Genomic DNA, 16,896 nt, shown 5'->3' with positions numbered 1-16,896 from the left:
GGAGAGAGAGAAGCAGGCTCCCCGCTGAGCAGAGAGCCCTACTCGGGGCTCCATCCCAGGACCCTTGGATCATGACCTGAGCCGAAGGCAGCCAGGCGCCCAATCCACTGAACCAGCCAGGCGCCCCTTTCATGTTCATTTTTTAAGATTAACTCAATTGCCACCTCTTCCCGGGAGCCCTCCTTTATACCTCCCTTCCCAGGGAAAGCCATCAGTCTCTCCACTCCCTCCCCTGGCCCCGGCAGAGTCCTGAGCAGTTGTGATGCCCATGTAGTATTTATTTGATTACATATCTGCTTCTAGACTTACAAGCTCTCTAGAGAGGCACCATGTCTTAATTGTGTTATCGCTCACACAGTTCCTGTTGCACAACAGGTCTTTAATGAATGCGTGCTGAGTGAATGATGGATACCCCCTGGGCACCTCCAGAGATGGAGCCACCGCTCCTGGCTCAGGTTGTCAGCTCCGTGCACTCACTGGACCTCCTGGGTGATTCCCACTAGGAAGTCTGCCTTTCCAAAAGGACAACTCATTACCGGTTCATTGTGGGACCGCACCTTAATCAAACAGCAGCCACAGTGAACCTGCCGCAGTAGGTACCCAGACAATAAGAATTACTCTCAATTGGATTTTTCATCAGTTGGTTAATAAACCCATGAAAGCTTGTTCAGTAACTGCTGAGGAGGCAAACACATTTAGCCAGATAAAGCTGGAGCCTTTCCTACCGCAGCCCCTCTCATGACTCTCAGAGCTGGTGACGTTTTAATTATTTCAGAAGCCACGCTCTGCGTCATATTGAATTGATTGAAATTATTTGGCTACAAGTAACAAATTATCTCATATGCTTGTGCACTATGCTGGGATAGCCTGGGTAGTGTACTTCCTTACCCGGAGCGTAAATACTCTGTTGTACTCTGTTATTTTCATTGAATAGTATAGTCTGTAAATCACTCCCTATCACTGCGTAGAGATCTTCCTTACTCTTTTCTCACAGATGCATTGTATTACATGCTTGTGGTGCACATGGAAATACCATGGTTTATTCAACTGCTTGCCTATAAATGGGTATTCCAATATTTTGCAATAATGAACGATACTACAGTAAATAAGCTTATGAGCTGTGTTTCTTATAAAGTACATTAATATACAGCTAGCTACAAACTGATCAAATAAGTTAATACAACTCACAAACATAACGATTTTTACTCTCCAGGAATTAGTAAGTGAACTGAGGAGTGTTTTAGTATGTGAATCCTTCATTTGAAAAAGCAACCAATTTTAAATTACATTCAATTTATTCTCCAGAAAACCTAAGGACATCTAAAGAAAGAAATAATATCTTCTTAGCAGAAGTCATGTTGAAATTGCAATAAAGGGGTGTGCCTGGCTGGTTCAGTCTGTGGAGATGCAACTCTTGATCTTGGGGTCACGAGTTTAAGCCCCATGCTGGGCGTGGAGCCTACTTAAAAAAATGCAATAAATTCGGGAGTAGCAAATTTGTGAGGTATTATTAACTTTAAAAAATACTCCATCTTTCATGATTAAATTTTTATCTTTTTGAGAACATGTTGTAAAGTTCTTCTGAAGGGTTGCCAGTTAAACCATTAGTTTGAATAGCTAATAGATTTTGTAGGATTAACTTGGAAATAAACAGGATAATTATTTTGTATGATTTATTTTCCTTCTTACATTGAAGAAATAAGAGGAAGCAATAATTTTCAATCCTCTGATTCACTATTCTTTCTTAGCACTTTAATTTTTTTTTTTTAAGTTTTCAGTTGGGACTTTGGGTTAATGAAAATCCTTATTCTTTAAAAGACTTTCCTCCATCTGGTTTTTAGAGGATTCCTGTCTTGGCATCTGGCCCTTGATGTGTTTGTTCTTTCTGTGTTCATCTTGTGTGGTAAAATCAGGGAGGGGTCCCTTTTCCTGTCGGGTGTATAAGAACAAAGCCAAACGTGGGTCAAAGAATGTATATCTGTAAGGTGTGATTGTGGAAAAGCCTGGTAGGATTTTTAGCCCCTTTGAGGTTTTTCAATCCTTAATTAGCACGATGGGATTGGCAATCCTCAAATGGCAAGATGGCACTTTTTTTATATGCAAAATTTCCTGTGCGATCTCAAAAATGTAGCCGTTGCTTAGCAGATATAAAGTTCAGATGAAATATACTTAATTCTGGCACCACGCCAAGGAATTGTATCATTGCCGGATGGGTTACAAGCTCTTCTAACTGAAGATTTTGTTTCATCTCCTTGCTCTTTGTAGCAAAAGTAATTAGGCACGAAATGGAGGTTTCTACCCTCTAATTCACCAATGAACGGGGTGGGTATGAACCTGCCCAGTGAAGTGGTTAATGACTCACAGCGTAATAGCTGAGCCCTCACAGCAGGTGAAGGGGCTGTTATTTAGAGATTAATATATATATCTTAGGCACAACTTATAAACATGATCTAGTCTTCTCTTGGGACAACCCAGTTTTTTCCTAAGTGGATTTTAGCTTAAATATATATATTTTTAAATTTTGATACGCAAAATTTACTGTGTGTAACCTCAAAAATATAGCAGTTGCTTAATGGGTGTGAGGTTTAAATCAAAGATAATTAACCCTGGCACAACCTTAAGGTTTTGTAGCATTGCCAGATGGGTTGCAGGCTCTTGTAAGTGAAGATTTTTTTTCCTCTCCTTGTTCTTTTCAAGAACCTATATATGTACTTGATATATATACTATATAAATAAGAATGTATAGATAATATGTAATATATTACATGAAGATTATATAATATAAATAATATATCTTATATAAATTATATATGATATAAATTATGTATTATATAAATTATATATAATATGTTATATATAAATTATATATAATATGTTATATATAAATTATATAAATAATATATGTTATATAATGTAAACAATATAAATAATAAATATGATAATATAGAAACAATATATAATTTACAATGATAAAGTATTAATATAATTATAAAATATATAATAATATAATAATATAATATTAACTATACTCTCTATGTACTGTGTGTGTGTGTGTGTGTGTCTATGTGGGGGTGTGTGTGCTGTTTGCACTGAAATATAAATATAGCCAGGGGGCAATTGGTGTTAATATTAGTTGAACATTTGAAGTCAACATATGAGACTCAAAAGTAGAGTCAAAACTAAAGCTCGAGATTCACTGCTTATTGCAGATGCAATCATTCCCTGAAGTCATATGATTTTAGAATAGGCTCTTGGTGGAAGAGAGAGTTGACATGGCTAAACACCCCCCACCTCTCCAGCTTCCCACCTCTCCTCCTCTCAGCCATTATTAAAAAAGCGTTCAGTTGTAGGAACGCCTTGGAGGCCTTGTGTCTTTCTCCCCAGAGGACTCTACAGTTTCTCAGCAAAACAAAGGAAACAAGGAAGTACAGTTTCTCTTGTTTCCAGTATTTCTTCCTTCTTACTCATCCAAATGAAAGGTATGTGCACTTTCTCTTTACCACTGGCCACGGGGCTTGCCGAGGCAACTGTCCTTAGGAAGGAGTGACAGAGGTAGGAGATCAGTCCTTGCAAAGACACTCCTTTTCTAAGGGTGCATTTACAACTTGATTCCGTTTGAGGCTGGTAGAGAGAGACGAGGCTAAAGCTGGCCACCAGATGTTGGCTCTGAATATATATTGTGGTATTAATGTGTCATAGTTAAGAGTGGAAGAGAATTGGCGTCCTTTTGTTGCAGCATGGACTGAAATAAAAATGGAAGCAAAGAAATGAGCATAAGAGAATCTTTGGGGTCTGGAGAAAAGAACCTCCACACTTAAAATGTGGGATGAGTGGTTGGAAGTGTATTTATCAGGACAATGCTGTGTCAGGGAAGGAAGAATATCCTCTGCCCTTCAAGATTCTTCTAGCTGGACTTAGAATCAAATCGAAAACAGACATTAACAGGAGAAAATCAAATGTAATAGTGTACGAACAGGGAATCCACACGGACATGGGAATTCCAAAGAGAATGGGGCAAAAGACACTTATAGGAGCTAAGGAGAGGGGCAGGGGTCTGAGGATACAAAGAGGAGGAAGACCATTGGCAGGAAGGTGAGAGGAGATGTTGGAAAACAAAGGGGTTGCCTGGTTATGTCCATATGTTTCTTTGGTAAAGGGGAGTGTCTGTTAATAGCTCTTTTCCTAGTACAAACAGGCAGTTGAGTGGGGAGGTAAAGAGCTTTTCCTGAATCTGCTGGATTTTGATTGCTTTTACCTCAAAATAATGTTCATGACCCAGTGGCCCATTTTGGGGCAGCCTGTCCTTGGCCCCTACAGCTGAAAATGGCCTAATCTTCTGATCTCCTTAAAGAGTTGCCTTTCTTCTCTCTTTTCCATTGACGGGGCCGACTACACACACAGATTTCTGGTTTTTGTAATCTTTAAAATTGCAGGGAAGAGGGAAAATGTATAATTCAGGATATCCAGATTATGAAGAAGGTGTGAGGGGAGAGGCCCTCATGGTTGCAGATCTGTTCCATGAGCCAGATGGGCTTTGCGGGGGGTTTGGTCTCTGAGGGATGCCAGGTGGCCACATTCTAGCAGCAGCAAGAACAGCTCTGTGGTCACACTGTGCTCCTCCCCTGAGCATCCCTTCAAATTACTTTAAATACAGGATATTTGTTTTCACTTTTTTTGGTTTTTTAAGAGAGAGAGAGAGAGAGAGAGCAGGGGAGGGGCAGAGGGGGAGGGAGAGAGAGAATCTCAAGCACATTCCCCACCCAGCATGGAGCCCAATGTGGGGCTCAATCTTACGACCCCGAGATCATGACCTGAGCCGAAATCAAGAATCAGACACTTCACCGACTGAGCCACCCAAGCGCCCCTGTTTTTACATTATTTTATACTGAGCCACAGAAGGGTGTGTATATGTCTGTGTGTGTGTGTATGTGTGTGTGTAGGAAAATACAGCATAGGATACACACTTATATTTTGTAAATAAAATTGTTTCTAAAGCATTTACATTGTTTATCTAAGAACACTCCCAAAAGCTTAGATGCAAATTACTGTTCATTCTTATGGAAAAATGGCCACAGAGATTTTGTTGGAGGTTATTGTGCAGTTTCGTGGCTTTGAAAACAGCTGACTGAGCTGGGAGGGAGCAGCAGGGGAATGGCTTATTTGATCACCAGCACCACGTCTGTTTTTCTCTCCCATCCGCATCCCTGGTGAGATCCGTCTCACTCGTCAGTTACTTCAGGGACTTGTCATTTTTACCAAGTAGAGGAAACAAAGACTGGAGACAGAATGAGATTAAAACAACTTGAATCTGTTCTGTGATTCACAGCTTTTAATGAAAACCTTTCCATTAAGTCACTACTGCATTACGCATTTGAATGTTCTCTGTGGATGTCTACGTGTGAGTCTTTTCTAAATATTTTCTGAGGAGTGTCTTACAGATAGTGTCTCAGAATAAATGGCTTTCTCAGCTCCTGAATAAAAGCAGAGACCCACTTTTTGGCTAGAATTTAAACAGGTTTTTCTTGCTTTGATAATCTGTTAGTGTCCTTAGGGATAAAAAGTAGAAAAAAATATTCTACCTATGCAAGATATAATCAGTCCTCAAAAACTCAACCGTATGGTGCTGGGGGGCATCCTAAGCATGAGTGTGGGTGATTCAAACATGGGCCATTTTGCCTGCCTTCCCCTCCCTGACCAGTGCCCCAGGGTGAAGGGGAAGACGATCCTGATCCAGAGCTGTTTCTAGGGTGACCCAGTTCCCAAGGCCCCCATAGAGTGAGCAACTTGCCAGGGGATGTGATTCTGAGGTTTAAAGGTAAACAATTTATCCATGATGCCTCCTATGCATAGGGCAACTATTTCACTTGATCTTCAATCTAAGAAACAATAATCTATCCCATTGCTGGTGAAATGTCTGGCTTTATAGTACTATTCCTTATGCAGCATTTTCTGAAAGCATTTTCAAGGTAATTCTGTCTGCATATGACTTTCTTCCACAGCTGCTTCTTTCCTTTTTTTTTTTTTTTGAGTGATCTCTACACCCACCATGGGGCTCAAACCCACGACCCCGAGATCAAGTGCTGCATGCTCTCCTGACGGAGTCAGCCAGGCACCCCCGGGGGCTTTCTTCTTTTATGCTGTCTTCCCAATCCCATCCTGAAATCAGATGTGGTTCCTGTGCCTGAGGTGGGGGCAAATTTGAGATGATCTAAAGTGCATCCTTCCTTATTCCTTCTCCATGCTTCTCTTTGAAAAGGCTCTGTGTGGCTGGTGTTAACCACATCCCCTCCCTCGGCTGTGTTCCTGTGTAGACGTGGTGGTCATCACTAAAACAAACCTTAAGGCTGTGTAACCTCCTGAAAAAAGCTTAGCCTGGGGACCCAGACAGGTCTGAGTTTCAAACTCATGCAGCCTACATGTACCTAGGGGACCGAAAGGATCTTGCTGGGCCTCAGTTTGGTCATCTGAACGACAGAGGTAACCTCTAATTCACAGTTGTCATGGAATTGAATGAAGTAGTATATGTAGGATGTTTAGCCCAGTGCCTGACACATAGTAGGTCTCTGATAATTGGCATCCACTAGCGTAATATTCATGAGGTATCTACTGAGTGTTGTGTACTGGTTCCAGGCTTGCTGGGGGGTAGGTAAGAAAAAGGTGTTAAGACTACTTCCAGAGCTAAAGACCTAATAGAACTCCAGTGCTTCTCAAGGTCCCTGATCTGGTGAATTACAGAGCTTGTGCCAGAATGTATTCTTGGTGAACTGCCTCCTCCAGGAAGACCAGCTTGCTATGAAGAAAACTGTCTGCTAAACTACCTGGTGTTCTTAGTGAGTCGGTGGATTTGCATTCCAGCCCAAGCCTGCTACTAATGAGCGGCCCTATCCTTGGGCCGCACTTGGAGGAGCCCTGCTCTGAGAGTCTGTGCCACCCCCGCCCCGAGGGGAGCCTCTTCTTTTTGTGCTAGACCGTATTTTGCCTCTTTCAGATGTAATCGGTTGTAATGTTAGGACAAAACACAGAGTTGGTCAAATTGATGTCCTCCCCTTTGTGTTCCATTGACTGCAGTAGCCTCGGATAGACCGCACTGCTCCCTGCTCTGTGCTTGAAAACGAGCCTCTTCGACAGCCAGAATCTGTGGTTTTTTGTCTCTGTGATCAGCAGAAGCGGGGGCAGGGTGTCCTCCCTGCATCTTTGCCAGGGTTCTTAATCTTACTTTTGTGTCCTGGACCCCTTTGGTCAACTGTGAGATCTATGGACAATTTCTCAGAAAGTTTGTTTGTTTAGAATGATGTTTTTATTTTTTTAATTATTTTTTCAAAGATTTTATTTAAGAGAGAGAGAGAGCGTGCAGGAGCATGGGGGAAGGGCAGAGGGAGAGGAAGAAGCAGACTCCCCGCTGAGCAGGGAGCCCGACATGGGGCTCCATCCCAGGACCCTGAGATCACAACCTGAGCCAAAGGCAGACGCTTAACAACTGAGCCACCCAGGCGCCCCTGGAATGCTATTTTTAATCATATGAAATAAAATCTGTAAGGTTGCAAAGGAAATCAGTTATCTGGAAATACACTTACCAAATGTTAAAAACAATTTGTGGCAGTAATGTATGTGTTTCATTATTAACCTATAAAATACATCCGAGCAGCGGGCCTAAGAACTACCATCATTTTGAAGAAGTGAGAAGTGTAAATAACATTTTGACATAGATCTATAGCAGCTCTAAAGGGAGATGAAAACATCTGTGTTTTCTCAGGCAAGAAAGTCACAAGTCCTGCTAACATTGTTATTATTTGTTGGCTGCCTTTTATAATAAAAGGAAATGCCAGAATTTCAGTTAGAGGTTAGTGGGAATAGATGTGTGCTGTATTCTTTACTCATCCAAGATTAAGAGCCCTGTATTCTTTCTCTGGTTAAGAGCCCCTGTCTTGGGAAAGCTACGCAGGGAAAAAGGGGGAATTCGGCCCACTTTCATTACTTTTCGTGGGACAGATAATTTGGGCTCAAAATAAAATCCAATTAAATTTCAGTCCCCAGTGAAATTCGGTTATAATTTCCTTTTGCTTTATTTGGAATATAAAGGAGCAAGTCTCCCCCCGCCCCCAACACACAACCTATTTGTGGAGAACTGTATTTCACAAACGACTTAAATAAAAAGCCTCTCAGGCAGAGGATTTTCATAAGTTACTCATTTCTCCCCTTGTAGTTACATGGATGCTGTTTTAGGAAAAATTCTAGTTTGCAAAGATGGTCATAAGGTCATATTTATTCCCATGAGGAGAAAAATGTATTACATGAAGATGGTAGAGCGTTTAGGGTCCCTCTGAGGGGGAATTTTCTTGAGGAAGCACCAAAGAGAGCCCCAGGGAAGAAGGGGCCTTCAAGGACTAGAGAGGTCAGGGGAGGTTTCTGGAGGCTTCTCGGAGCTGAGACCAAGGTTCAAAGGTGAAGCGCTGAGTTAGGTAGGAGATGGGAGGCGTGTTTTTGTTAATGGAAGTGGTGAGGTCAGGTAGGCTTGGCCCCAGAGGAGGTGTGCGGGGAGCTGAGCCTAGGCGGGTGGGTTGAGAGTAGTTGTGAGGGACTTTCTCGGCCATGTTGAGCTCGTAGAGTATTATTGGCAGAGGGGAGTCATTGAAGTCTTTTAATAGGAATGAGATAAAGAAATATCTGATTTAGTAATATTAACACAACCACAATGGTTTGGATGAATTTGAGGGTGGGAAGAAAATACCGACAATAATTTTAGGATCAGATGGCAAGACTGGATGGAGAAAATTCTACCTACTTTCCCTATCTTATCTTTTCCCATCGTTGCTTAAGGAGAGGATTCACCTGCGAGCTTATTAATTATACAGATTACCAGGATTCTCCTCTGCACATTATAACCCCAGTAGGCCTGGAATTTGACGGGGTAAGTGGGGCCTCGGGGTGCAAGAACACTGATTCTGGGGCTCCCAAACAGACCAGGTTCGGCCACTCTCCACTGACAAAGTCCAAAGGCAGAGAGACGGGCGGTGGTCCAACAAGAAAGGAATTTATTTCAGTGAGGCCAGCACTGGGAAGACAGCGGATGAACATCTCAAAGACCATCTCCAAAGTGCTAGAAATACTAGGTTTATACAAGGAAAATGTGGGACAAAGGTCGGTGGGTAAGAGCAGTAGAGATCAGGTATATCATTGTCTTGGGGTCAGTCACAGGGTCTTGCTGGCTCATGGGGGTAGTTTTGTTCCCATTGGGGGATGCCTTGCCCGGAGGGTCTTTTGCCTGAATTAAGAGTTAAGCAAGCTGGAAAAAAGAACTTAATTAGGAAGTCGAGACTGAGGTCCCACTGGAGAGAGTTTGAAGTCCTCTTTCAACCGGGAATTTCTAATTCTTCAAACAGCTCCCTGTGATTTTTTCTCCAGACTAATTGGAAAAGACTCCCCAAGAATATTTGGCTGATCAGATGTGAAGTGGCATGGGAGGAATTGCACGGGACAAAGTTAAACAAGGCAAAGAAGACTCGATTCAAGGCTGTGGTGATGGGGGGGCGGGCGGGGCGTGGGGACCGGAACTCAGTGTGAACTCTGCGTGAAACAAAAGGCAGACGGAAAATGCTGGGGGACTTGAGGGAGGTTGATCCATGGGATGTGTTGAGTACATGGAGTTATTCCCGAGTTTGTAAATGTTTTTCTCTGTGATTAAGCCACCTGTGTGTGCTAATTGGCACCCACCAATTAGCAAGTTAGGCTTCTACCTTTCCCACAGAGACTGGCAAACACAGGCGCCATCTTTCTGGCTGATTACATTTCAAAGGGACGCCTCCTAATCTTTGAGGAAGACATTCCTGGGTTGTAAACCTGGCAAGAGGCTAGGAGAAGATTTACATCTCAATGGACAGAGAAAGAATGTACAGGGATGAGTTTTCTTAAGTAAAAGCTCTAAGGAAAAGGAGGTCAGGGCCAAGAGTCAGGAAGAGAAGCCTGGTGTGGGGTTTTGTCAAGCTGACAGGAACGTTAAGACTGTCTCCGTCAAGGGTAAGTAGTATTAATACTACTACCCTATCCGGAGGTGGATTCCGTCCAATAGAGAATGAAAAGGAAAATCAATGTTAGGGATGCTAGGAAAGAAAAATCAGCTTCTTAACCTAATACTGGGAACTGGAGAGTGGGCAGTCAATGTCTAGTGACCCAGACCTGGGAGTATGGAGATGGAACGTCCAGGTGGCAGGCAGGTGGGGGGGCCACATGACCCAGACCCCCTTGGTAAATCATAGCTCAGACTCCTTTAGTAGAAACAGCGCCCTGAGGATGGCCCCAGCAGTGGAAATGGGAGAAGAAAATCAGAGGGCTGTGGAGGCCTCCTTGGGAGCTTGGTCCTTGGTCCTTTCTGAGCGAGCACTGCAGAACAGCCTGGACTGTGCATTTGCGATTAGCATCCTGTGTTGACTTCACCTGAGTCACACACACATCACGGTGCCCTGGGTATACATCCAAAGTAAATTACAGGCGTGTCAACAGCTGGGTTTTATGGAAGACTGGTCCCTTCCCCTTAGCCCTGGTTGTACTAGAAATTTGTCAGAAAACGTGAGCGAGGAGGTCAGGGATTTTAGAGGCACCCTGAGGGACTCTCTCTGCAAAGAGGTGACAACCAAAACCACGGGAGTGGATAAGATCTCCACGGTGTTACTGGGGATGTAGGACATCAATGCGTCTTCCTTCTTTTCAAGGGACTGAGTGTAAGGGGGGGAGAATGGAGGTCTAAGAATTCATACTCCTCTTAAAGAGAAGTGGATGGTCCCCGTGTTGCCTGCTCCAGCGAGGTCTGCGATGCTAACAACTGTAAAAGGTACGTTTGATTTGCTCACGGAACATCCAGAAGAGAAGAGTGTCCGTCAAGTGGTCTGGATGGGTGTGGGGGGCAGATGCAGGATCTAAGAGTGAGTGGTAAAAAAGCAGCCAGGAGGGTGGATGGCTTTTTCAGGAAACCTGGCTTTGCAAGAAAGTAAGCTGTAGGGCAAGAGCCAGAAAGTCACAGGATTAAGTTCTTGCAGACGTATGATATGAATGTGTCCTACTTTTTCCCCCATTACTTTTTTCAGGGATCAGAAATGAATGAACAATCAGACAAAAGCACTTCCACTCACGAGGGACACACAGGTCAAAGTTCTCCTGAGAAAAACTGTCAGATTGGACAGAAGCAACTGGTATGGCAAATGGGTATTAGGGTTTCATGGTATTTGGAGAGGTCTCAACTTGGGGATCGCTGAGGTGAGCCTGGACTTGGGTGGAAGGTGGATCCAGTCAGGATTTCACGGGAAGGTTCTCCGCTCCTCTGTGCTGATGGGGCTTCCCCCCACCCTTTTCACTCAGCTCCCTGTGGGGCTGGTCTCACTTCACATGCCTCCTCTCTGTCACTGACCTCCCTTGATTTATAGCCCAGTGTTCTGTGCAATAAAATCCTGCTCCCTGGAGAAGAATATTTGTGGAGAATATAGGGTTTTTATAGTGTCCAGTGTTTTTATTTTAAAAAACCTAGTCCCCCCCCCATTTTTAAAGATTTTACTTATTTATTTGAGAGAGAGAGTGAGAGAGTGAGCATGAGCAGGGTGGGGAGGGGCAGAGGGAGAAGCAGACTCCCTGCTGAGCAGGGGACCAGGGCCCTGAGCCGAAAGCAGACGCTCAACTGACTGAGCCACCCAGGCGCCCCATGATTCTAAAACTTTGCATATATTAATTCACCAAATCCTTCTCACAAGATAATCCTGTTACCCCATTTTGCAGAAAGGAGACACCGAGGCTCAGAGAAGTAGGAGCTTGGTCAAGGCATGCCACTAGTAAGTGGCAGAGTCCAGATTTGGACACAGAGAGGCTTACCCTCGTGTCTCTGTTCCTCATCGTTTGCCATGGAACTGAGAATGGTAATGGACGGTCCGAAGTTGTATTTTTTTTCACAGCCATACCTAAATACATAATTGTTTCATAAGGTTAAGTTTGTAAAAAACAAACCCATACATGCACACCGAGATGAAAAATTAAAGAAATATATTTATATTATTTTAGAACAGCCTGGACTATTATTAAGATAAATAAATGGCATATAAGGCTGAGATCCTGTTACTAATCTGTTACATTGAAATTCACACTTTGAAAGTTTGCCCTTTGTTTCCAGGTAAAGTATTTCATCTGTATGTCAGCCTATGTGTTTGGGGGCCATTCAGATTATATTCTTCTAAAATCTTTCAGAAGATCATTCCCTTCCCTCATGATATATGTGCTACATTTTTGGAATAAGGTATCAGGATTTATTGAAGCATCTTTGTTGCTCTTCTCCATTAGACTGTTTCTTTTCCAATTGTTAATGTCTCCAGACAGAGTCTTTTGAAACTTTCCGCTAACACTCTAGAAAGCCATTCTAGGAAAATTTTCTTTTTCAAATCTGGCTTTTACTGAGAGTGGATCATTCAGGTGGCTGCAAAGCCCTGATGGGGTCCACACGCCCAAGGTCATGATTATTCTGAAACATATCTCAGAACACTAAAGGCAGGGGAAGGGGGCTGTGTGCACCTTGGGTCTCACTGTGGTTTGAAACACTTCAGACATTCCACCTGAGTTCGTCCAGCCAACAACTGCAGAAGGGTTTTACTCCCTTGTTCTTGTCCTCCATAAATGCTAATTTGGACTTTCATCCCCAACAGATTTGAGAAGCCAACTGGTATTTTGCAAGTATAAAAGGAATTCTGTTCCTGCTTGGTTGTTTATATATATTATATATAAACATATAACATATGTTTATATGTTATATATTTTATACTTAACATATATTTGTATTATATATTATATTATTTAAATATTTATATATACTTATATTTGTAAGTATAAATATGTATTTTTATTTTTATTTATTTATTTTAAAGTAGGCTCCACGCCCAGTGTGGAGCCCAGCATGGGGCTTGAACTCACAACCCTGAGATCAAGACCCAAGCTGAGGGGCACCTGAGTGGTGCAGTCGGTTTAGCGTCCAACTCTTGATTTTGGCTCAGGTCGTGATCTCGGTGGTGAGATTGAGTCCTGCGTGGGGCTCTGTACTCAGCAGGGAGGCTGCTTAAGACTATCTCTCCCTCTCTCTCTGCCCCTTCCCTGCCTCTAAAATAAATAAATAAATCTTAAAAAATAAAACAACCAAAAGACCCAAGCTGAGATCAAAAGTCAGAGGCTGAACCGACTATATTTATATTTATTATATGAGATGTATACTATGGATTTCTTTATTCAGAATCACCTAACTTGAGGAAATTTACAACATCTTTTGAAACTTAATCAAATTAAGCTGTTTCTCTAGGTAAAACATCTGTACTTTCGTGACATTATGGCAAAAGTTACAGAAAGTTTATTTTGATACAACATAAAACAAAATTATCCAGTTCTTACTCTGAATACATATTATTTGTTTCATAGCAACAGATAGAGCGGCAGTTAAAATGCTTGGCGTTTCAAAATCCTGGACCACAGGTAGCGGACTTTAATCCTGAAACAAGGCAGCAGAAAAAGAAAGCTCGGATGTCAAAGATGAATGAATATTTTTCTGTAAAATACAAGTAAGATCATGATTTATTATATTTGATTTGTGGATTGTAAAATGCAGGGGTTCTCCTTGACAAAGGAAAGGTTGCCACTTTTTTATGTTTTAAAAATATCTTTTCTGAAGTACAATATCGCTCAATGTGTTTGGAAGTTAGCAACTTCAAGAAATAGACAATAATCCCAAACTAGGAATCAATTTTTTAATGCTTCAGATGGTCTGAGATGCTTAGAGTAATAGCTTTAGTAAGAAAGATGATTAAAAGTAAGAAAGATGTATCATTAGATGGAGAAATAATATAACTGTGGGAATGAATTCAGGTATCAAATGTGTGCAGATATATCATAAGTACAATGATAGCTGATGTAGGAAAGATGGGCCTTGGAGCTGACGGCCAAGAAAGAATTCCTGAGACGTCTTTGGTGCTAAAAGGTGATTTTATTAAAGCACGGGGGATGGACACGAGGGCAGAAAGAGCTACACTGGGGTCATGAGGGGTTGCCCATTATATGCTTTCAAGTTGGGAGAGGGTTAGAGATAGTGTAAGTCTCTAAGGAATTTTGGAAGCAAGGTATCCAGACCTTGAGGGAGCTAGCTATTGTTGGGAAAAGGTCATTTATTACCGTCTAATAAAACCTTAGTCACGAGACCCTTCAGGTGTATATCGGTGGGCCATATGCTTGGAGGATGATTGTCAACATGAATCTTAGGGGGTAGAGATAAAGGAAGTTTCCAATGGAATTTTTATATGTGAAAGTAGACTTACGGGGTCCTGCGGGTCGGGCTAAGATTGTCTTTTGCCCTTAGTAACGTATCAACATCGAGGCAGCTGAGTCCCTAGAGGAAGGTCACTCTGCCTGGTTCAAGGACTTATGAATGGGCTCTAGGTACTAAGGATATTTAATAATTTTTCTTTTGTCTTTGTTTCCCACATCAATTGTTAGCACATCATAAGTATAAACAAACCATAAAGCAACCAAAAAAGGCTGATGAATTTGACTACATTAAAATTAAAAATTTATACCCATTAAGAGACATCTTAAAAATAATGAAAGACAAACCACAAGATAGGAGAAACTACTTATAATTTGAAAGATCAGTATCCAAAATACATACAACCCAATAAGAAAAAGATAAACATGCAAAGAGAAAAATGAACCAATCAATGAATAGGCATTTCATAGAAGAAAAGGCTAAGTAAACGTTCAGGATACAGAATCTCATCAGTATAGCATGGGGCATCACCCCACTCCCCAGAGAGGCAGCATGTAGTCTGATGATATCAATGTTGGTGAAACTACTGGACGTGAATTGAGTGTAATATGTGTACAACCACTATTTAAAAACAGGCTGGTATGAGCTATATACCTTATGACCTAACATCTTCACTCCTAGATATATATCCTGGAAAAACTCTTGTATATTTACAACAGGAGACACATTCAAAAGTCTCATAGCATTGTTATAATAGTAAAGAAAATAAGATAGTAATAATCAAAATGCCCATCTATAATGGAAAAGATGAGAAACTTGTATATTCTTACAGCAGAATGTATATAGAAGTGAAAATATTTGAATAACAGCTAGTACCATCATGGATGAATCACAAATCACAATGTAGGGAAATGCAATGTGCTTGGGGATTCATACACATGTAACTAAGACAGGGAGATGAATTTTTTTTTTATGGCTAACATGGGTCTTGAACTCATGACTCTAAGCCCCAGGACCCTGAGATCAAGAGTTGCATGCTCTACCAACTGAGCCAGCCAGGGACCCCAAGGAGATGATTTTTATAACAGCAAGCTAGGTTCCTCTTGGAGGGCGGGTTTGAGGGATGCAGTGGGCGGGGCATGAAGAAGACCTCAACCCTGTTATACCTTTTATCACATTGGGCAGTGAGAATGTGGAGGTTTGCTTTATTCTTCTTTATCTGTGCATGTATGTTTTGCACCCTTTCGTGTGTACGAATAGTTTAAAATTTTATAAAAGATAGCATCAGGTGGGCAGGAACGTATAAAATTTGCCTCTTGGTGTCTGAGTTAAGGCGAGGGAATATTTGGGTTAAGGCAGAGGGACAAGGACAAGATCTGATATGGGCAATCTGGTGGCTTCATGACCACCCACTCCCGTGATTTCCATCATGGATTTTAAATCTCCTGGTCTGCTGATACCTGCATTTCCTGGTGGGCATGGGAAGGAGTGGAGCCTTCCTTCCACAGATGAAATGCTTCAGATATAAATCCTCATTGGAAGGTATTCCTGCCTAAGTGAGAAAATCAGGCAGCAAGTTTCCATAATGATCCTCGGCCTTCCCTGCTTTGTTAGGAGAGGGAAGAAGAGAGAACAGCATTACTTACCCTGAACAGGAAGGAGAGCAGGTGTTGAACCTGTTTCAAGACAAAGGGTGGAGAAGTTCATAATCTCACCACACCAGCTGAGGGCCAGCCTTTTTTTTTTTTTTTTTTAACTTCCAGCTGTTAATAATGGATACAAGCTGTCTAGAGACACTTGGTCCTCCTCAGGCTTTCAAGCAGCTCAATTCTGAAGGGTTTATTTCAAAAGGGCCTGGTTTTGAGAGGGTGGTAGAATTCCTGTGACAGCTTCTGTTTCCTGGGCACGTTGTAGGGGCTGACGGAGAAAGTGTGGGGACTCAAGTGGGGTGTAGGCTCTGGTGCATTCCTCTGGCACAGAACACCTTGCCTTCACTCAGAGCTTCCAAGAGAGGCCGCCATCTTGGTCACCTGCCTTCTCGCTCCACACTGGGTGACAGAATCAGAAAGGAGCTGAAGCATGGCACCTGGAGACTGTTACCAAAGGAGTTTTTTGTGTGTGTATGTGTGGGTATATATGTGTGTTCTTCTGTTAATGATGATGGTGCAGTCATGGACAGTTCTCCTATTTATCTTGGGTCATTAAAAACCATAATCGTAGGGCGCCTGGGTGGCTCAGTTGGTTAAGCGACTGCCTTCGGCTCAGGTCAGGTCATGGAGTCCCATGTTGGGCTCCCTGCTCGGTGGGGAGTCTGCTTCTCCCTCTGACCCTTTCCCCTCTCATGTTCTCTCTCACTCTCTCTCTCTCCAATAAATAAATAAAATCTTTAAAAAAAAAAAAAACCATAATCGTATTCACTAGAGTGCTTTTTTTTTTTATTCTTATGTTAATCCCCATACATTACATCATTAGTTCTAGATGAAGTGTTCCATGATTCATTGTTCGTGCACAACACCCAGTGCTCCATGCAGAACGTGCCCTCCTCAATACCCACCACCAGGCCAACCCATCCTCCCACCCCCCTCCCCTCTAGAACCCTCAGTTTGTTTTTCAGAGTCCATCGT

The 16,896-nt window shown here is 42.3% G+C and overlaps 2 protein-coding genes across 2 annotated transcripts in view; both read left to right on the top strand.

Moving 5' to 3' along the window:
- LVRN (laeverin) overlaps positions 1-10,699 on the top strand; it is an 86,041-nt gene extending 75,342 nt beyond the window's left edge. Inside the window, exon 20 of the mRNA XM_081827209.1 lies at positions 9,403-10,699. Coding sequence (XP_081683335.1) covers positions 9,403-9,561 — 159 coding nt within the window. The 3' untranslated portion in view covers positions 9,562-10,699. The remainder of the gene's footprint in view (positions 1-9,402) is intronic.
- Positions 10,700-11,652: 953 nt separating this feature from the next.
- The window catches only part of ARL14EPL (ARF like GTPase 14 effector protein like), a 6,974-nt gene continuing 1,730 nt past the window's right edge, over positions 11,653-16,896 (top strand). The window contains exons 1-2 of the mRNA XM_081827210.1: positions 11,653-11,897; positions 13,435-13,574. Coding sequence (XP_081683336.1) covers positions 11,805-11,897; positions 13,435-13,574 — 233 coding nt within the window. The 5' untranslated portion in view covers positions 11,653-11,804. The remainder of the gene's footprint in view (positions 11,898-13,434; positions 13,575-16,896) is intronic.

The sequence above is a fragment of the Leptonychotes weddellii genome, chromosome 7 (genome assembly GCF_054177405.1).
Source record: "Leptonychotes weddellii isolate Sample4059 chromosome 7, ASM5417740v2, whole genome shotgun sequence".
Classification (NCBI taxonomy): domain Eukaryota; kingdom Metazoa; phylum Chordata; class Mammalia; order Carnivora; family Phocidae; genus Leptonychotes; species Leptonychotes weddellii.
The sequence above is the reverse complement of the archived record's forward strand: the minus strand, read 5'-3'. Positions and strand labels throughout refer to the sequence as shown.